This window comes from Chiloscyllium plagiosum, unplaced genomic scaffold (assembly GCF_037043375.1).
Source record: "Chiloscyllium plagiosum isolate Xiang-an unplaced genomic scaffold, Cpla_swu_hap1 HiC_scaffold_2, whole genome shotgun sequence".
Classification (NCBI taxonomy): Eukaryota; Metazoa; Chordata; class Chondrichthyes; order Orectolobiformes; family Hemiscylliidae; genus Chiloscyllium; species Chiloscyllium plagiosum.
Genome location: NW_028270140.1, coordinates 88,101,424 through 88,123,604, shown reverse-complemented (window position 1 = coordinate 88,123,604; position 22,181 = coordinate 88,101,424). Strand labels below are relative to the sequence as shown.

The window sequence follows — 22,181 nt, the reverse complement described above, 5'->3', positions numbered from 1 at the left end:
TTAAGAAGTGTATCCTCCATGAACTTCTGCAGTCCACTTGCTATAGGTAGACACACCATGCAGTTAAGGAAGAAATTCCAGGATTTTGACACTGAAGAGATGGTATACACCGCCAGAACAAATCCAGCTTGGCCAATTCCCACCCCATCGCTCCTTTAAATTATCAGTAACGTGATGGCAGGTGTCATCAACAGTGCTATCAATCAGCACCTGCTCACTAACATCCAGTTTGGGTTCCACTGGGGTTACACAGCTCCTGACCTCATTACAGCCTTAGTTCAAACATGGGCAAAGGAGCTGAATTCCAGGGATGAGGTGAGATCGCCCTTTGTCCATGCTGCATTTGACCAAATGTAGCATCAAGGAGCCCTAGCAAAATGAACCAGTGGAAATCAGATAGACCTTTGCCAGTTAGAATTGTCGGAATATAATTGCTTGCTGGAGGTCAGCTATCTTCACTCTAGAATATCTTTGCAAGAACCCCTCAGGACCACCATCATAGTTGCTTCATCACCCACTTTCTCCCTATCATAATGTCAGAAGTGGGGATGTTTGCTGATGGTCACATAATGTCCAGCACAGTTTGCAACTCTTCAGATACTGAAACAATCTAGGGCAATCTCTCTCACCTCATCTTGGTTTGAATTGAAGTTAACTTTATAAAAGCATTCTTGCAACTCAATAAGGTGCCATTCAAAACTAATTGTGTACAATTTATTAGTATATTTTTACAGTGTTGATTAAACCTCTTGCTTTCAATCCTTTTTGTTGTGGTTTTAGGATGAACATTCATTTAATGAAGAAGAGAAAGAAAAGCTACAAGCTGCACTCTCTCTGGAAAAACAAGATCTCCGTTTGGTGCTGGAAACTGTATCTTTTATCTTGGAACAGGTGAAATTATAGGAAATCATATTTTATAAATATTTGGATTTGTTCATCTTTTCTTGGTTTTGATTAACGTTTTCGAGGACTAACAAAAGCATTTCACTGAATAATCTTGCATTTTATAAAAGTTCTCAAAAGAATAAACCATTCACCTTGTATATTATGATTCTAAAATAGTGGAGTTCAGTTTGTGTAAATTATCATGGAATCCCTACAGTGTGGAAACAGGCCCTTCGGCCCAACAAGTCCCCACTGACTCTCCGAAAAGTAACCCACCCACACCTATTCCCCCTTTCCTATATTTACCCCTGACTAATGCACCTAACCTAGACATCCCTGGACACTATGGGCAATTTAGCACATCACTTCACCTAACCTGCACATCTTTGGTCTGTGGGAAGAAACCGGAGCACCCAGAGAATGCACGCAGACACGGAGAGAACGTGCAAACTCCACACAGACAGTCGCCTGAGGCTGCAATTGAATTCGGGTCCCTGGTACTATGAGGAGCAGTGCTAACCACCAAGTCACTGTGCTGTCAACGTGTCAGCGCATGTTGGTTTGGTCAGTGATTACTGTTTGATCTGTGAAATAATTCCAATGAGGGATCTGTTGCACATCTAAAGTTCCATAAATTAGGACAGTAGCATTTCAGACATTTTCTAAGCTCTCTTCTGAAAACTGGTGATTTAAAATTAATTATTCCTTGCAAAGTTTCCGTGTTTTAACTACTAGCCACCAACTTTCTCAAATGTTTTTCTTTCTGTACCACCTGCTAATGAGTAAGTGGCAGTAAGGTAAAGCAGGTTAATGTAAGGCGAGAGGAATAGTGCAAAAAGAAGGCTTTCTTACGGCTGGGTCACTGGAACCAAATTTCTATGGGAAACACCTGTCAAAGATTGGGTTTCACCACAACAACGCTGTGACCAATGTCCCAAAGCTACCTGAGGACTTCAACCTCTCTTAAACTCTTGTAGATTATGTTATGAACTAAGCCAGACCACTCAAAATATTTTTAAGCAGGCAGCCCCAGACCATAGCTTTGCAATTTGTATTGGTAAGTGTACAGTGAAAATTACTCTGATTAAGTTAGCTCGGTTGACTACTAGATTTTAAAACAGACAAAAATGTATTCACAAAATTGCATAATGAAACACAGAACAGAATAAAGAACCCCTGCAGAACTCAACCTATCCAACTACACTTAATTATGCGGTTCCAAATATACACAACAGTCCCAATCAGCAAACTCCCTTTTTAAAAACTAGTATAAATGGAACACCTGCTTACAGGTTGAAGTTGAAGGGCAGAGTGAGAGAGTTTCCACACAGCTCTCTGTTAAACTTCCCAGTTTAAGACTCAAGTAAAACTGCTCAGCCCAGCTAAAGAGCTGGCCTCTCCCTTTTCATTATACAGGGCACTTCTAAAACATGACCACTTTGGCCTGAAGTCTCAAAATCCTTTTCCTCTCTGTACCAAAACTGACTGACTGACTGACTGGAGCCCAGCCTAGTTTATTGCTCCTCTGAGAAAAATCAAGGACAAAGTCTCCTTGAGCGAAGGAACAGCTTTTAGGGAAAAAAAAGAACGAGCTTTGTGACACCTTCTCCCCCCCCCCCCCCCCCCCCAAAAAAAACAATACCAAAAGATGGCTTCATTTTTAACCCTTCAAAAACCAGTTAATATCTAAAAACACATATACACTATACTAACTATAAACATGCAAACACGCACAACCACATGCAAATTCAGGCCACAGTAAACCCACCACCGACCGCCTCCGTATCTCATTTGAGTCTCCATAATGCATCGGCTATCGTGTTTTTGTGATCTGCCATATGCCCAATTGTCAAATTGAACGGCTGCAACCACAAGCTCCATCTAAACAATAGCATTTTTATCCTTACATTTTTCCACAAATGTCAATGGGTTGTGATCAGTGTATACGATTGTCGCAGATGCATTGCTGGTAATATAAACTGAAATGTTGTAAGATCAACACCAAGCTTAAAGTCCCTTTTTCCACCGTTGAATATTTCTCTTGATGAACGTTCAACTTCCTGAAAAAATACCCGATGGGGCTTTCTATTCCCATGTCATCATCCTGCAGGAGTACTGCAACAGCACCCACATCACTGGCATCGATAGCCACCTTGCAAGGCTTCATGTAATCTGGTGTGGCTAATACTGGGAAAGTGGTTAACATAGTTTTTAGATTGTCAAATGCCTTTTGACAGTCCGCTGTCCATTGAAGCATCTTTCCCTTTTTAACAATTCAGTGAGTGGAGCAGCCACACTGTTGAAGTTCGGCACAAACTTGTGATAAAATCGACTCAACTCCAGGAACTGTAGGACTGCTTTTATCATCGGTGTGAGAAATTCTCCAATTACTTTTGTTTTCGCATCCCATGAGGCCATTTATCCATTTCCAATAACGTGGCCCAGGAAGGTGACTTGTCTTTGGAAAATTCACTTTTGGCTAGGTTTGTCACCAAGCCTGCCTTCCCAAGTCGATCAAACAAGTCTGATAAACGCTGTAAATGTTCCTTCCATGAGTGACTAAAAATCACCAAGTCGTAAATGTACATCACATGGTTGGGTAATCTGGCAATGACCTTATTAGTCAGTCTCTGAAATGTGGCTGGAGCGTTTTTCATGCCAAATGGTGTGACTTTGAACTGATTTAGTCCATTTAGCGTTATGAAAGCCGAAAGTGCCTTTGCGCTGTCTTTTTCCAGCACAGTCCTCCAACCATGGAATTGGAAATGCATCAGTCTTTGTAACAGCATTGACTTTGATAGTCCACATATAACCTGGGTACCATCTGACTTTGGCACCATGACTATCAGTGAGCTCCCGTCACTGTAACTCACTCCAATTATGCCATCTTGGAGTATGCACTCTATCTCCTTCTGAACCTGTGCCAACTTTAGAGGGTTATGCCTATAAGGATGTTGCTTAATTGGAACAGCATCTCCTATATCTACATTGTGCACAATTAGGTTAGTACTTTCCAGTTTATTTCCACATATCTCCCCGCGTGATAGTAATAACTCTTTAAGGTCTTTGATTTTCTTGTGGAAAGTAACCCAATAATTTATCCCAATTTTTGACAACTTCCTCATTGTCCAATTTGATTTGAGAAATGTCCAATTCAGAATCCTTTGAACCTGGTTCTTCCTTCTGTGCTGTAATCATTAATACCTTCTCCTCTTGTTTACATTCTCTGTCAAAATACCTTTTGAGCATATTCTGACACATAGAGATTTCTTCCAGTCTGAAGTCCTTATCAAGTAGTTCACCTCACTCAATTTCTTCTCCATTTGATAAGGTCCACTAAACCTTGCTTTCAAAGGCTCACTTATTATTGGAAATAACACCAATACCTTCTCCACAATTGCAAAATTACATATTTGTGATTTCTTATCTGTCTTGTTACTGTGATACTTTTAAATGCTGTCGAGCCAACTCTCCGGCTCTATTTAATCGTTCTCTAAAATTTGACACATAGTCCAAATGGGTGATCTCTGAATTCTGACTAACTAATTTCTTCTTAATCAATTTTAATGGTCCTCTTACTTCATTCCCAAATATTAATTCAAATGGTCTGAATTTGGTTGATTCATTCGGTGCATCTCTGATTGCAATAAGTACAAACAGAATTTTCTTATCCCAATCATCTGGATAATCCTGACAATAAACTCTCAACATGGTCTTCAGAGTCTGATGCCACCTATCCAGCACTCCTAGCGATTCCGGATAGTACTCAGTAGATCTGAATGACTTTATTCCCAAATTATCCATAACCACTTCGAATAGTTTGGATGGGAAGGTTGATCCTTGATCTGACTGGATTTCTATTGGTAGTCCGTATCCAGTGGGGAAAAAAAATGAAGTAATTCTCCCTCAACAAACCTTTTTATCTATGAGCTACAGGAAGAGGCTGAACAGGCTGGGGCTGTTTTCCCTGGAGCGTTGGAGGCTGAGGGATGACCTTATAGAGGTTTACAGAATTATGAGGGGCATGGATAGGGTAAATAGGCAAAGTCTTTTCCCTGGGGTCAGGGAGTCCAGAACTAGAGGGCATAGGTTTAGGGTGAGAAGGGAAAGATATAAAAGAGACCGAAGGGGCAACTTTTTTATGCACAGGGTAGTATGTGTATGGAATGAGCTGCCAGAGGAAGTGGTGGAGGCTGGTACAACTGCAACATTGAAGAGGCATTTGGATGGGTATATGAATAGGAAGGGTTTGGAGGGATATGGGCTGGGTGCTGGCATTTGGGACTAAATTAGGTTGGGATATCTGGTCAGCATGGATGGGTTGGACTGAAGGGTCTGTTTCCATGCTGTCCATCTCTATGACTCTATGATGTTGCATAATGGGATTGCATCTAGAAATCTAGTTGACACATCCATTATTGTTAATAAATACTTATTCCCGCTTTTTGTTTGAGGTAGGGAACCTGCTCAATCAATCATGACTCTTGTGAAATGTTCCTCAAATGCTGCTATTAAAGGTGTGTGTTTTATTACTGCTGATTAGCTGACATGTATGACATGTCTGGCAAAATTCAATGACATCTTTCTTTAGTCCAGGCAAGTTAAAATGTCTTTGCATCTTAGCCTGCTTTTTCTCACCCCTAAATGACCTCCCAGTGGTAGCTCATGCACCACTTGCAGCACCTCCTTTCTATACTCTATTGGCAAAACAATTTGATGAATCTCTGCCTGTTTCTCATCTGCTTGAATGTGTGATGGTCTCCATTTCGTCATTAAGCCATCATTTATTAAGTAATAACACATAGGAATACATTCACTTTCTTTATTTGTAAATACCTTTTGATATAACTGTTTAAACTCTATCTTTCTGTTGTAATTCAGTCAGCTTAGTAGAGCTAAAGATACCTGCATGTCTCCGTATTTGCTCCTTATCTGTTCCACTTATCTGATCAAAGAAAGTTTTGGATAACTCTGTCAGCTTCCTTACCTGTGCCTTTTGATATCTCCTGCTTCAACTTGTGCGTCTGTGATCTTATGATCACACAATCAGGGAAAATGCTTGGATAAAGGTCCCTCATTTTTTTTCAATTGTCTGCGTCTCCACTGGATTTTCAACTACAGTAGGCAGCATGCCTACCGATGAATCAGCAATATCATTTGCAAGGACAAATTGTATTCCTGGAACTGAGTTTGTTCAGTATTCCTACTACAAATTTTCCACTCTTCTCTGGACTCTCTAGCCTCACTTTACATGACTAAGCTCTTTTTGTCTCACCATGAATTCTTGTAATAAGAACCTTCTCTGGCAATAGTCCCTCAGGAGTGCATGTCCCCTCAGCATCACAGACTGAGAGGATCCTGTGTTCCTTAATATTGTAACTTCCTTACCTACTGCTCCTGGCCTATGTGAATAAACTATACCCTTGCATGTATATTTTTTTAAGCAGATCAGGCACTTCCTCCTTAATTAACCTATGATCATCTTATACACTGAGGCAGTTGTCTAACTTTCCTTGTGCTTTTTGTTACTAGTCCAACAAAACTGCCAAGCTTGTTTGGTTTCCCTACATCTGGCTTTCTCCTAGCCCACCAACACTGATTTTGTGCGGCCCACTTTATTACAATGAAAACGCCGGAGTTTTTTAACATCTTTGTCCCCCTCAAGTGTTTCTTTTTTACCCTGTGGTAACTTATCCTTATGATCTTCACTGAGATTTACCTTTCCCTTTCCACGTGAGGAATCCTTTTTGCCTCAGTTTCTATCCCTCATGCACTGAAATTGATTCTGGAAGCCAAATTGTGTTTTATGGAGCAGCTCATAATCACTTCAGCTGCTAACCTTGCTGTTTTAACTCTGCTGTTCCACATGAGTTTGCACTACAGGCAATGAACTTTTGAATTCCTCCAAAATAATTACCTCCCTAAGGGCAATAGGTTTGTTTGATTTTTAAAGTTCTTGTCCATCTGTTGAAATTACATTGTTTGATCCTTCCAAACTCAATATAGGTTTGACCAGGCTTCCTCCTTAGGTTCCTGAAACGTCTGTAGGCTTCTGGTATAAGCTCATCTGCACTTAAACTGGCTTTTTTCACCTCATACTACCCACATACCTCCTCTAATAGGGATGTGAATACCTCACTAGCCCTACGTCCGAGTTTTGATTGGATCAGCAAAACCCATATTGCCACTGGCCACTGTATTTGCTTAGCCACCTTTTCAAATGAAATGAAACAGGCTTCCACATCCTTCTCATCAAATTTAAGCAATGCTTGAACATACTTTAACCAGTTCCTCACTAGGCTTATGACTATCAGGGGTTTGCTCATCCTCACTCTCTTTTGCACTAAGTCTACTCTCAGTCTTTATCTCCAGCCTTTTATGCTGACTTTCCTTTTTAAGTGTCAGTTTTTGAAATTCGAAAACTGTTCTCATTTTGTCTGTCGGCTGCTCTCTTTTTCTTTGTTCTGCTGCTCCCTCTTTTCCCTCTCTTCTGCTTTTAATCATAACGCAAACTGTTTCATTTCTGCCTTTTCCTTATCTCTTGCCTCTAACTCAAGCTACTTCATTTGCAATTGAATTCTTGCCATCCCTATAGATTCTGATGGCTTCTCCAGCAAGTTTGAATGCTGAGCTACTGCTGTAATTATCTCTCCTTTCCTCACAGACACAGGCAGTTCCAATTCCAGCTTGTCCGCTAAGTCTTGCAACTTGGTCTTATTCATTTTTTGCAAAACTTCCAAAGTCACCGCATCCACATCCAGAAAACTTCTGGCGACTGAAAGAGCCATTCCTATCCCAAGCTTTGTCTACCCAACCAAACTAACACCCGAAATAAAGACGCTAGCACCTACCACTTGCTGGTTAAAATCCCGCAAAGTGCTCCACATCTATTATCGATGAAGCCAGACCACTCAAAATATTCTTAATCAGGCAGCCCCAGGCCATAACTTTGCAATTTGTTTCGGTAAGTGTACAGTAAAAATTACCCAGAGTAAGATATCTAGTAGACAACCTAGCTTTTAAAACAGACAAAAATGTATTCACAAAATTACACAATGAAACACACAGAACAGACTAAAGAACCCCTACAAAACTCAGTCTATCCAAACTAGACTTAAGTATGTTGTTCCGAATATACACAACAGTCCCAATAAGCAAACTCCCTTTTAAAATCCAGTGTAAATGGAACACCTTGCTTACAGGTTTAAGTTGAAGGGCAGATGAGAGAGAGATTTCTCACAGCTCCCTGTTGAACTTTCCCGTTTAAGAATCAAGTAAAATTGCTCAGCCCAGCTAAAGAACTGACCACTTCCCTTTCATTATACAGGTCACTTCTAAAACATATGACCACTTTGACCTGAAGTCTCATCTGTTTAGATATAAACAAAAGGCCTCTCAAAATTCTTTTCATCTCTGTACCAAACCAGACTCATCGGAGCTCAGCCTGGCTTATTGCCCCTCTGAAAAAAAAATTAAGGACAGCGTCTCCTTGACAAGGAACAGCTTTAAGTTTTAAAAAAAAAGCTTTGTCACGATTACACATTTGCTGAGATTCATGACTTTGTCTGAACTGAATTTGGATTATGCACCCAAGTTCCCAAAGTGCGTTAATAACACTAACAGCAGTACTGCTCCAACAATTTGCTTCAGCTTCCAGCATTTTTCTCCTTGAAGTATATTCTTAATTCTGAAAATGAGGGCAAATCTCAAAAGCTTTATTCAGGTTTAATTTACCTTGAGTCTGTGTCCAAGGGTCACGTGCCTGTTGTAACTTTAATATTCTGAAATTTACACAACAATATTGTGGTGAGATTTGGATAAGCCTTTGTTCATGCTGATGCTTAGTTTTCAAAAGCAAATACCCAGGATACTTAAAGCAAATATTTTTCACCTTTGCTTTTCTAGCAGGAAAAAGCAACAACTCTTTTTTAGTCATTAATAAGTCAGCAAAGAAATGAGACTCGCCCTGCTTGGCGCACTTTCCCAAGTTTCCAGAGCACTCCATGTAAATATTATGTTTGTATTTCTGCAAATAATTTTGAAAGCTCTAGGACTGAAACTGCCAGAAACCACACAAGTATTCTCAATCAGTGTAGTTACTGCTGATGCCAGAATATCCTGGGAATTATCCATAAATTCTCAGCAAATAACATTCAGATTCAATTCACTGCATTACTCCTCTGGTGAAATGTATCAAATCCAAACTCATTTGGAAACATGAGGCCTCTTAAAGCAAGCATTTTAATGAATTAAGTAAAAATCACAACTCAGTCAATATATTTCATCATAGTATGTTATGGATTTTTTTCTGTTTTAAATCTGCAGTTGGAATATTACTGAGGTAAAAAAGGTAGATGGAAATATCTTGTCTGATTTGTGGTGGCTGGGTCACATTGAAAGCTATACTTCTTTGGGTTGGTGATGGTATTATAAAGTATGGATAGTTGGATTGATAATAGACGCATCGCCTCTTTTTACACTGTAAATGTCTACTTGGCTTATTGTTCCCATAACAGCCAACAAAGATCTGACAAATCCCATTTTTCAGCTTAACTCTATGTCCTCCAGTACTATGGACTAAAAGTGAAAACATACTTAGAGCATAAATATTCTAAGAGTCTCTTACCCTCGAGCACCTTTTTTTTTTTTAGGCAGTGAGTTTCGGGTTCCAAACACCCTCAGAGTGAAAGAAATTGCCTCAAAGTCTCCTTTGAATCTTCTATCTCATAACTTAAATCTACACGCCCAGATTACTGACCTTCTACTAATGGAAAAAGTGGTTTCCTATCTATATCCCTTATAATCTTAAATATCTCTATCATGTCCTCTCTAAAACCTTGGTGGTCCAAGGAAAGCAACCTCAAACAATCTAGTCTCTCCTCCTAGCTCAGACTGTGCACCGAGGCAACATTCTGGTAAATAGTAAGGAGAAAGTTGACAAAAATGTAATTTTAAGACTGAACTGTGTAAATCTATATTTTTTCAACCAGAAATATTTGTAGATGTGGTGGGTGGAAGGGTCAGAAGAAGGTGTCGGTTCTCCAGGTGTGGTCTCACCAATGCTCTATAATTGAAGCATAACCTCCCTACTTATGTATTCAGTTCCCCTTGCAATATGCTGCATCTACATACTAACATTTTATGAATCATGTACTCGAGCACCAGATTCTTCTGCATCTTTGAGCTCTGGAATTTCTCACCATTTAAATAATTTTTTTTATTTTTCTGAACAAAATGGGCAATTTCACATTTTTCCATATAATTTTCAATTTGTTAAATCTTTGCCCAAGTACTTGATCTTAGTCACAACTTAGTTTTAGACCTGTCTTTATGTCATCAGTTGCAGGTAACCATGCCTTCAGTCCTTCCATCTAAATCATTCATATATGTTGTAAAATGTGAAACCTCAGCAATGATCCCTGTTGCATACTACCCTACATCTTACAAATCAGAAAATTATCAATGTATGCCTACTCTTTATTTCTGCTATCTATGCTAGTGTGCTATCCCTATACCATTTATTTTCTGGAATAGTCTTTAATGTGGCACTTCAAATACCTTCTGGAAATCCAAGTACACTGGTTTCCCTCTGCCCACAATGTGCCACTTCCTCAAAGAAATATAATAAATGGTTAAATATGATTTCCTTTTCACAGGCCTAATTACCTTGAACTTTAAGTGCCCTGCTATATTCACTTTAATCACAGTTTCCAGTATCTTCTCTTTGGTTATTAAGCATATTGGATTGTCATTTCCTGTTTTCTGTCTCCCTACCTTTGAGTAAAAGAGTTGTATTTGCTATTTTCCATTCTAATTGTATCTTCCCTGAAACTTAGAAATTTTGGAAAATTAAAACTCATGTGTTAAATATCACTAGCCACTTATTTTAAGTGACTACAATGGATTAGAAATTAGGATGCACTGTATCAGGACCTGGGGACTTGTCAGCGTGCATCTCCAGCAATTCGCTCAGTACCACTTTTCTAATACTATTAAGTTCCTTTCGTTTGATCCTGTCTTCTATTTGCTGCTTTACAACTATTTGACTCTGTTTTGAATTTTCACTGTACTTCTATGTCTCTTATCAGGCAGCCTATTACAACATGAAACCCACTGCTCTTCAACAACAACTAGAAAATATTCACCTGAGTCAAGAGAAGGCTGAGGCCTTTGCCCAGGCCTGGACAAATATGGGCCAAGATATTGTTGAAAAATTGAGGCAAAGTACTTTTGCTCCTAAAAAGGTAATAGAAGTTGAGAAGATCAAAATTAAATACTGGGATTTCCATGGGAAAGGGAAGAATTTGTGTGTAAATATCACAAAAAAAAATTCAAATGTGCTTCAGATGCAGGGAATTGCTTTGAAATACAGTTACCACTCCTGTTTATTGCGCTCATGAAGCAGATGAACAAATAATCAGTTTACTAATATTTGACAATGATGGAGAGAGATTTGGCCATGATCCTTGGATCTGTTTTTCTATCTCTCTTCAAATGGTGTCACGTAATCTTCAATGTCTGTCTAAATCAATGGGATATGAAGATGGATGCCCCAATTTATATTTATTTTTGAAGATGGAAAAGTCCTTCGGCATTATACAGGGGTATTTTGGTGCGAGCCTTGAATCTGAACTTACTTGGTTCACAGAAGAATGCTGTCAGTTAATCTATAATAAAATCTATGATGTCATGCCTTAAAACTGCTAGTTATTTGTTTTATTTTTTCTCCTACACAACAAATTCTTGTGATTTTCTCTTAGAATTAATCATAAAAAGCCAAGAATTCTGAAAAATATAGCATATTTTAGTTGCGTACAAAAGAATATTTGTAATTTCACATCACTTGTCTCAAAACATCTGGCACTGTTCTGTCAAAGCAGTTAGAGTTCTAGGGTAGAGAAGTTGAGTGTCCAAATCACTGTTCTGCATTTTCTTAGCAAATATTGTAAATGAAAGCTTACTGGGGAGAAATTTGCTCTTCTGTAATTGTGCAAGATGGGTGTGAATAAACAACAGCCTGTTTTACATGGCACACTAATTATTTTTGATTTGCAACAAATATTATCTCATTGAGCTCATGAGAAATCTGGAGAATGTTAATTTGCTAATTCCCTATACACTGAAATATAAACTCCTTCATACAAAGAGAACAAATGCCGCTAGTAAATGTTCTGTGGTATTGCACGTGCTGGGTTGAGGCCAATTGTTTTAACTCAAACAGGATTGTAATATAGGGCAGGAAATTTTGACTAAGGTGGGAGATATCGAGGAGGCAGAAACAGAAATTTGAACTACTATTCCAATATCAGACATCTGTTCTGCATTAACATTTTAAATTTGATCATATTTACAGCTTGACAAAATTGGGTTCTGTCTTAACCTTGAAATGGGACATTCAACACAAGCCAAAGTAAAGTCTCCTCTTGCTGTTCTTGAGCTTGGAATCAATAGTGACGACTCTGAGGTAAGCGAAACAAATCCAATAAAGAAATGCTAATCGTAAATGCTTGAAATACTAATTCAGTATTTTGCAATATAAAACTGTAATTATTCAGATGTATATTTCAGTGTTGTGTGTTGGGCATCAATCTCTCCTGCAAAGATAGTCTTTGCACATTTCACTCTTGTTGTTTAAATACTCTTAATTGTTCACCACTTGTCACTTTTCTGTCCCTGAATTCATTTTGTATCTTCATTATCACTGTTCCTTTAATAGAAACACAAAAGCAGGAGGGGACTATTCAGTTAGATCATGGCTAATCATCTACATCAATGTCTGTACTATTTCCATACTTTCTGATGTCATTAGTTGCCGGCAATCTATTGACTTTAGTTTTGAATCTGTTTAATGAATTAAGCTTCCACAGCCCTCTGCGCTGGAGAATTCCAAAGATTTGTGCCACTCTTGAATGAATAAATTCCTCCTCGTCACAGCCTTAAATGGCCAACCCCTTATTCTGGGATTATGAACTCTAGGTCTAGACTCACCAGTACAAGGAACCATCTTATCTGCATCTATCCTGTCATGTCTTGCAACAATTTTTAGTTTCAGTAAGATCCCCATCATTCTTCAAAGTTCAAAAGAATGCAGACTGAAGTTCCTTGATCTGTCCTGAAAAGACAGTTCTGTCATCACAGAAATTAATCTGGTGAACTACTGTTGCACTCCATCTATAGCTAGTGCATTCTTCCTTTGATAAGGAGACCAGAATTGTGCAGTTTTCCAGGTGGAGGCTTGCTAAGTCTTGGATCCTCATGCATGAATCATAAAAAGCTAGCATACAAGTTCAGAAGAAAATGAGGAAGGGCAATGAGCTGTTAGCTTTTATTTCAAAGGGAATGGAGTATAAAGATAGGGAGGTCTTGCGAAGCTGTATAAGGCTCTCATCAGATCACACCTAGAATGCAGTAAATAATTTTGATTCACATATCTAAGAAGCTGGAGGCAGTTTAGAGAAGGTTCACTTGGTTGATTCTGGTTATGGAAGGGTTTTCTTATGAGAAGTTGTACAGGTTGAGTCTGCACTCATTGAAGTTTAGAAGAACGAGAGTTCACCTCATCGAAACATCGAAGATAGTGAAGGATTCAGTGACGGTAATGCCATTGAATGTCTTGCTAATGACCGACTTATAGTCTACAGTACTCCTCAAATTATACCACATCAAGATGGATAGCAGCAAGGCCAAGGCAGCCACCGGATCAGCACCCTACCCACCAGAAGCATTCCCTTCCTTCACCACTGGTACACAGTGGAGTCAACATTTATTATATGTCAGTACATTAGAACATAAGAAATAGGAGAAGGAAATAACTTTTTAAAAGGTGATTTCAATTTACTGCTTTCCTGCTTTTTGTAATTGTGAAAATGCTTTAATGTGATTCACTGTTTGGGCAGTCTCCTAACACTTGAGCTCTATGCTGCATATGTCTAGTGAAGAATGCTGTACTTAGTCATAGTTCCACTGTGCAGCAACAGAGGTGAAGTTCCTGCCACAGAGATCGTCAGCCCTCCTGATTTTGAACAGTTTGCTGAAATCTTCTCTCAACCTTTTTTTCTTAAGAAGAATGACAGAAATGATTTCCCTTAGGTCAGCAGGGCCAAGAACTTTTGGGTTGTTATGTCTTGGAAAAATAGCATCAACTTGTCTTTGTGTTCAGCGTCCCAGACTGGTATTACCGATGTTTTGTTTGATAACTTTCATTTATTTTCATTGACCTGTGTCCTTCCAATGGGGCATTGAGGCTGCTTGTTTCATTGTATTTTGAATGTATACTAGTACACATTCAGCCATGTATTGTACACTGTTGCATTTCAAATGTTCATTGTTTCTAATTTTTCTTTCCATAAGTAGTGAATCTATAAAAGCTCCTGCTCCATCAATGCCTTCTAATATCTGGCACTTTACATGCTAGGATTTTGTCAACTCCAAATATGTGGCACATAACATTTAGTTAAATACATATCTTTCACCATTAAATTGGACTTCATCCAACGACCTGCATCAAACATGATTTTGCTATTTAATAACCATAATACTGACAGAGTGGGCATTGAAAGGATATCTAGGGTACAGTTTAAGACAGAAATGAGGATGACTTATTTTCTGAGGGCTGAGCGACTTAGGAGCTCTCTTTCCAGTAAAGGCAGGGTTATTGAATTTTCAAAGTTTGGTGTAAATGTGGAATTGAGATTTTAATCCAATTAGCCATAATTGAGGTACTGAATGTCTGATTCCTACACCAAATTCATATGTTCATGTGGAACACTGCTTTCTGTAGGATCTGCATTTAATAGTTTGTAGAGCTTTATTTAAATCTAAAGATTGAATTCTGTTTTCACCTACTTGCTGCTAAACTTGACTAATGTTTACCTGTGGCCTCATTTGTTTCCTTTGGTCCAGATTCATTCTGCAATTACTTATTTCAAACTTCACTCATCATGAAGTTTGTGACAACATTCAAACTCACCTTACCTTGTGGATGCATGATTACTTTCTGCTTGTGCATTTCAAAGCTTAGTTTACAGCAGCAAACTTCTTTCACTTTGTAGACATTTATTTGGATGATTATTTTACCTAGTTTTACTGATTAACATACTTAACGTTTCAGGACAAACATTTTTCTTTGACCGTTAGATATATCTAAATTCTTGAACAAACGTATCATTGCATTTTCGTGAAAATTCTGAGTATGGACTTGCTGATACACAGTGGACTGGACTTGCTGATTTTAGTGTTTGGTTCTGTGTAAATATGTATTGGCATAACCTTACTTTCACTTTAAGCTACAAGTGTAAAATTTCTTTTGTCCATTTATCAGATCTTTCTCCATTTGAGCTGAATTCATAAATACTGTCATCTCTCACTCATGTTCAGATTGCTTTTCTGGTCTCTGAACTTTATTCTTTGCTCACCTGCCATTTGACTTGTGTTGGGTTTGTTTGTAATACTGTATATGTATAGTCATTTTTTTCCCTTATGACATATATTTCAGTACCATTCATGAACAGCTGCTCCACTTGCAGTATTCTGACTTCTAGCTGGTATTGCATGGGTTCTGCAGTTGCTTTAGCTTGTGGATTGTAGTTTGCCTTCAGTGGGTCTTGTGGCAAACAATGGTTTTATTCAAACATACAAGAGGAAAGGACGTCTTGATTATCCAAAGAACTCCTCAGAAATAGACTTTTCAACCCACATTTATAATTCTCAACTCTATTTAAAGGAGGTTCGAGAGGAAAGATTTTTAAAGAGGGTGGTGAGTGCCTGGAATCAGATGCCAGAGGTGGTATTGGAGGCGGTACCAGAGTAATGGTTAAGGTTTGATAGGTATATGAATAGGCAGGGAACAGAGGTATATGTACTGGGTAGAGGCAAAAGGTTTTTAGTTTAGAAAGGAATTGGATAAAAACATTAGCAGAATATGACTTTGAAAAATCTCCCAGACTCAGAATATTTCAAGGAGGTTTGAAATATTCTGGTCATAATTTTTTGAACCTCCTTGAAATATTCTTAGTTCTTAACAAAACCTAAAAGCCTTAAAAACCTATGTTGCCGTGGTCTTGGTAGGTTGAAGAGCCTGTTCTTGTGCTTTATGGTTCTTTGTTCATTGTTGTGTTGTCTTAACCTTCAGTCTTGAGTCTGCTGATTTCCATGGTAACTCAGTTGTGTTTTGATTCTCTGTTCTCCTTATTCCCTTGCTTTGTGTAGCAATGAATAATATGCTGCATTGACTGATATTGCTATAACATTCAGACATTGAGCATATCAAAAATACTTAAAGACTGTCATGTCCTTAATTTTAACTCCACTCCCGTTAGTTCCACATCATTACTTCAGCCTATATTCACTTGACAACGAAAATGTCAGAGGCTGATTATTCTGTTAACTGGAATTCTGTCTGGGCCATCAGCGTGAGATCCATAGTCTCCATCTTTGACCTTTTTGCTCACAATCTGAATATTGATCAATTTGGAAGTCTGGCCCTAAAGGTATGTTTGGCATATAATTTTCTGTGGTCTGGAATATTCTTGAAATGTTTCAACTAATACTCTTCAATTTTCTTTACATTCTAATTCATCATGCACAAACTTTGACCAGAATATTTCAAACTTCCTTGAAATATTCTTAGTCTGGGAGGTTTTTCAAAGTCATATTCTGTTAATGTTTTTATCCAATTCCTTATTTTAATCTTTACTGCTAATAATTCTTTAATATTTTCATCTGCCACATCTATATTCTCACTTCACTATTAGGAAAATGTGGACCACCCATGTCTTCAACTCAAAGAATTTGATTCCGGTGTTCATCCCTGAGTAGTCATTCTCTCTAGAACATTTTATTTTTTTTATTGCAAATGGTATTTTTGCTCCCTTTCATATTATCTGCTGGATATCTTTCATCATCTCCCTTTTCATTAACCCATTTTTCCTCCATTATGTTTTCATGTTGTTGGGCCTGTCTTTATTATTTATTTATTCAATTAGTTTTGATTTATTTTAATTTTTATCCAGCCCAAAATTCTGTAGTCTTCAGCACTTTTCCCTTTAGCACATTAACTTTTTTTTTATATAGCTTGTATTGAAAGATTTCTCACTGTTGAACTGCTGACCAATTAAGCATTCTGGCCAGAAGTTAACTGGACAATGTCTCGACATTTTCCAACCTTTTCAGAAATGTTATTAAACACTACTGGAGCAGGTGTGGACTTGAACCCAGGTCTCCTGGCTCAGATATAGGGACAGTGTCACTTTGCTACCGGAACACCATGGCAGATTTCTAAGCTAACTGAATTTTGCTATTTCTATTATAGTGCATTATTGTTGATCTTTCATCAGTTTTTATTGTTTTTAAACAATAAACTTAACTGGCTTTCTGGTAGGTATTTTCCAATTGTTATCCCATCCCATCAGCTCTTTATTGTATTTATTGACCCAATCCAGTTGATACTATGGTAGTTTCTAAATAAAGTATAATTGAAGGTTGAGCTATGTGGACTGATTTAATGTAAGAGCACCCTCTTCTGGTCATTGTGTATAAATTAAACTGATTTACTATACAGCAGATGCTCATGCTATCCATGATTGACTTGTTTGCAGAGTTATCACTGTCTGGCGATGATTGTTGATTCACGGGTTCCTTCAGCCAAGCAATTTTTTGAGAAGCTTCCAGTGTTGTACATGTGTTGCTTGGGTTGAGAAGTAGCAAGGGTTGAGAGTGTGGTGCTGGAAAAGCACAGCAGATTGGGTAGCATCTGAGGAGCAGAAGAATCGATGTTTCGGTCATAAGCCATTCATGACGAAGGGATTATGCCTGAAATGTTGGTTCTCCTCCTCAGATGTTGCCTCTGCTTTTCCAGCAACACACTGTCTCAACTCTGATCTCCAGCATCTGCAGTCTTCACTTTCTTCTAGCAAGTAAAATTTGAATAACACAAATACCAGGCAATGGCCATCTTTGATAAAAGAATCTCACCACTGTCTCTCGATGTTCAATGGCATTGCCATCATTGAATTCTCACCTATCAAAACCATCAGGGTTATCATTGACTAGAGACTAGACTGAATCAATTATGTAAGTATTGTGGTGACAAGAGCAGATTCAGACTCTAGGAGTAATTTAGTGAGCATCTTGCATCCTGACTCCTCAAAATCTGACCACCATCAGCACAGCGCAAGTCAGAAGTGTGAAGGAATGCTGTTCTATTTGCCTGAACAAGTGGGTCTCCAACAACACTAAAGAAGCTTTACACCATCCTGGACAAAGTAGCAGCTTGATCGGCACCCATCCATGACATTCAGCATTCATTCCCTTTAACACTGATGTATAGAGCCATCAGTGTGTAAACTACAAATGTACTGCAGTAATTCACCAAGGTTTCTCTGACAGCACCTTCCAAACTTGTGGCCTCTACATCTAGGAGGACAAGGGCAGCAAATGTATTAGCACTCTATTACAGTGTCCTGACTGGGAACTATATCACCGATCCTTCATTGACACTCGATCGAAACCTCCTAACTCCATTCCAACACTGAGTGACCAACACCCCGAGGTCTGTGGCAGCTTGAGAAGTCTCTTCACCACTTTCCCAAGAGCAATTAGGGACAAATGATAAACGCTGACTCAGCCAATGTCCACATCCCATGTCTGAGTAAAAAATTAGTGAGTGGGTTAGTTTTCAAAAGACTGATGTGTCAGTCGGTACTATCAGATGCCTGGAGGAGACACGATTGAATATTTTATTTTTGGTGGGTATTTGAACTGGCTAGAGATGTTTTCACTGTTGGCAGTGTCCTTAAGGATCCTGAAAATCCAGTTGTCAAGTGGGCAGTGAAATGTTTGACTGAAGCTGCACCAGAAGTATATATGACAGCCAAAGAATTCACTTAAACTCTCCAGGCAAAGGACTCTTGGCTGTGGTATATCATGATCACGCTTGAAGAGCAATGCAAACCCAAACTATTGGAGATTGCAGGAACTATTGTTTCATAATGAGGAATCGGTTACCCAGTGAAGTCATTGGAGAGCTTTGAATGCCTTTGAAAGTTCTGTCCATTCATTGAAATTGGAATATTTCAAGAGAGCATTGTAGGGTAGTTTTACAGTAAGTTGATATTGGCAAACCATGTTTATAAGTTAACTGTGATAAATTGCAATGCCTGTGGACTTGACAACTCTGAACTCAAGTTATATTCTGTCAGGCATCTGCTGAATTAAGTAATCTACAGAATTGGGAAAGAGAGAAATTATCATGATCTCCAAAATCATCAGGGCCACAGGGTAAATAGATGAGGTATTTTCCCTGGGGTGAGGGAGTCCAGAATTCGAGGTCATAGGTTTTGAGTGAGAGGGGAAAGATTTAAAAGGGACCCAAGGGGCAACTACTTCATGCAAAGGGTGGTGCATATATGGAATTAGCTGCCAGAGGAACTGATGGAGGCTGCGACAATTGCAACATTAAAAGGCATCTCGATATATGAATAGGAAGGGTTGAGAGGGATATGTGCCAATTGCTCACAAATGGGACTAGATTAGTTAGGATATCCAGTTAGCATGGGCGAATTGGATGGAAGGGTCTGTTTCCATGCATCTCTATGACTCTATAACTCTATCTGTTGCTTCTCTATTATCTAAATTCTCCCATCCATTTCTTTTTGAGTAAGTATAAGATTCCAATGACGGCATTCAGTAGTAGAAATGAACCACAGAAAAGTTACAGCACAGAAAAATGCTATTCTGGCAATTGTCTGAGTTGGTTGAATAAATTAACTGCCAGTTTTAATCCCTCACTGCAGAAACTGATCTGTAATATCACAAGTTACAGTGGTCAGGTTGATTCATAGTTTTGGATGGTCAGGTCTGGTCTGATGGCAAGGGGTTCAGATACAGTGAGGTTTGGGGTCTGGTCAGGCGTCTTGGAAGGTAGGGGTGTAACTGGTCTGGGGGTGGTATGGTTGGCATGTGAGGTGAGTACTGGTCAGTTTAACAGTTTGTTAGGAGTCGGACTATGTATCTGTTTGTCTAACCTTTCCTGAGTAAACATTTTACCTAAATTCATTGAAACCCTCTGAAGACTCCGATTTAAATAGAAGTTTTGGAAAGTTCCAGACAAAAGAGTTGCCTAGCAGAAAGTTCAATTTTCTGGGCAATTCCATTGGCGTCTGCTGTGATGGAACTTCAGCAGGGTTCCCATGTTCAACTTCTGTTTTACTCTGGAGTAACTGCTGGAATTTTCTACTGGCCAGACTGTGTCCAAGGAAATTAGGCTAGCATGTGAGTCCTCTCCATATGGAGAAGATACTTTTATCTTTCATGTTAGATAACTATATGAGAAGAGGTGGGATTGGCTTTGTCTTTTGCCCTCGTAGTGCTGGTGAGTGAAGTTATGTTCAGAATGAGAAATTGCCTTTGATTTTTGGTATGAGAATACTTCTCTTCCCCCTTAATGAAAAGGTTACAGTATGTTAGCATTTCAAACCATCTAAACATTCCTTGTTCTCTTTGTTCACAAATTAGCATTAATAAATGGTTTCCTATTCCTAAAAAGATTTCTGCTTTCCTGATTCAGACTTTCAAGAACTGAAAGGCACAAGTCTGGAGTGTAATGGAATACTGCCCACTTGCCTGCAGCTCCAGAAGTACTCAGGAAGCTTGACACTGTTCATGCCAAAACAACCCACCTGATTGGCAACGCATCCACTCCATCCACCACTGACGCTCAGTAACAGCAGTGTGTATTATCTATAAGATGCATTGCATAAATTGGCCAATGATCCCTAGATAGTTCCTTTGAAACCCACAATGACTTGCGTCTAGAAGGTCAAGGGTAACAGATACAGGGGAGTTCCATTATCTGCAAGTTTTCTTCAAAGACACTCACTACCCTGACTTGAAAATATATCATTGTTCCTTCACTGTTGCTGGGTTAAAATCCTGAAATTCCCTTCCAAATGACTCTGTGGATCAACCTATAGAGCACATGGACTGCAGTGGTTCAAGAAGGCAGTTTGCTACCATTTTATCAAGGGTTACTAGGGATGGGCAATAAATGCTGGCTAGCCAGCGAAGCCCATGTCCCACAAGTGAATTAAGAAAAAAAACTGTGGAAAGACCTTGACTGGAGTTTGAAGAGTTGCTTTTCTACTAAAGACTGATTTTGACCTTGATGTATATGTGAAGATTCCATTGTGCGAGCTACTTTGACTTGGATTTTAAATGGTTTCTGGCATGACTTGTGATGGAGTAACTACTGGTACTCAACTGGCATCTTAAATATCCAATTCATCAGACCATTGGAGGCCCCTGGTTTACAGACATCTCACTGAATCCAATACCTGTGGCCACCCTTATGTGTTATAGTTGCACTTCCTTGCCACATGGGATCCACTAGAGTTTTTCTACCAGTGTTATCTTCTAAGACTGACAGCTCATCTGCACTTAAAAAGAAATGCCTTTTTCTTTTGGATTCTGCCTGTGATATTGCTGATAATCTAGGCATTCCCTCAACGTTGCAATGCATTTCTAAAGGTATGAGTTTAATGTTGTATTTCTAAGCTGATCTTTGCATTTGAGTTGCAGCTGTAGTGGATACTGGAGACTTTGGATAGAATAGCTAACAATGGCTTGGATCATTTTCTGTTATTAATGTGACTATTATGAATTAAGCTTCACAAGAAAAATTAAGCAAATATCTAAGCAAACATTCACTTTGGCAACATGTGCAAGAGGCAATTGCAATTAGTCTCTCCCTTATCTAATAAATGAAAAATTACAGCTCTGTCATATCTCCTTGGACAAAGTCACTGTGCAGATGACATGAAGATTTGATGCAAAGTGAACTAGTTTTAACTTATTTGTGTTATTTTAGTTATATTCTGTTTCATCTGTGCTTTGTGTAGCCCTTTAATTCTGTTATTTTGCAGCACACCTAGCAACCACTTCTTACTGGTTTTGAATCTTTGTTTCATAACTGGCCATGCTAAATTGCCCATAGTGTTCAAAGATGTATAGGTTAGGTGAATTAGTCATGGGTAAATGTAGAGTATTACGGTAGTGGAATGGGTCTGGGGGTTACTGTTTGGAGGGTCGGTGGACTTGTTGGGCTGAAGGGCCTGTTTCCACACGGTAAGCATTCTATGATTCTGTTATTGTCACTTGTGTTTTAGGATCAAGCTTTGTTTGGATTACAAAGGTACCATCATTTTGTGTAAGCTATTAGACAATCAACACTGTTATTGGTTTAAAATTGAAAAATAAGTGGTTTGAGTGCTGCTTGCATCTGAAAGCAATGACCTAGCTTT

At 38.8% G+C, this 22,181-nt stretch overlaps 1 protein-coding gene across 3 annotated transcripts in view; it reads left to right on the top strand.

The window, feature by feature from the left end:
* Positions 1–22,181, top strand: part of commd10 (COMM domain containing 10) — a 91,087-nt gene that overhangs the window by 6,857 nt on the left and 62,049 nt on the right. For all 3 annotated transcript variants that reach the window (XM_043711296.1, XM_087998415.1, XM_043711289.2), the window contains exons 3-5: positions 781–891; positions 10,974–11,129; positions 12,239–12,349. In XM_043711296.1, coding sequence (XP_043567231.1) covers positions 781–891; positions 10,974–11,129; positions 12,239–12,349 — 378 coding nt within the window. The remainder of the gene's footprint in view (positions 1–780; positions 892–10,973; positions 11,130–12,238; positions 12,350–22,181) is intronic.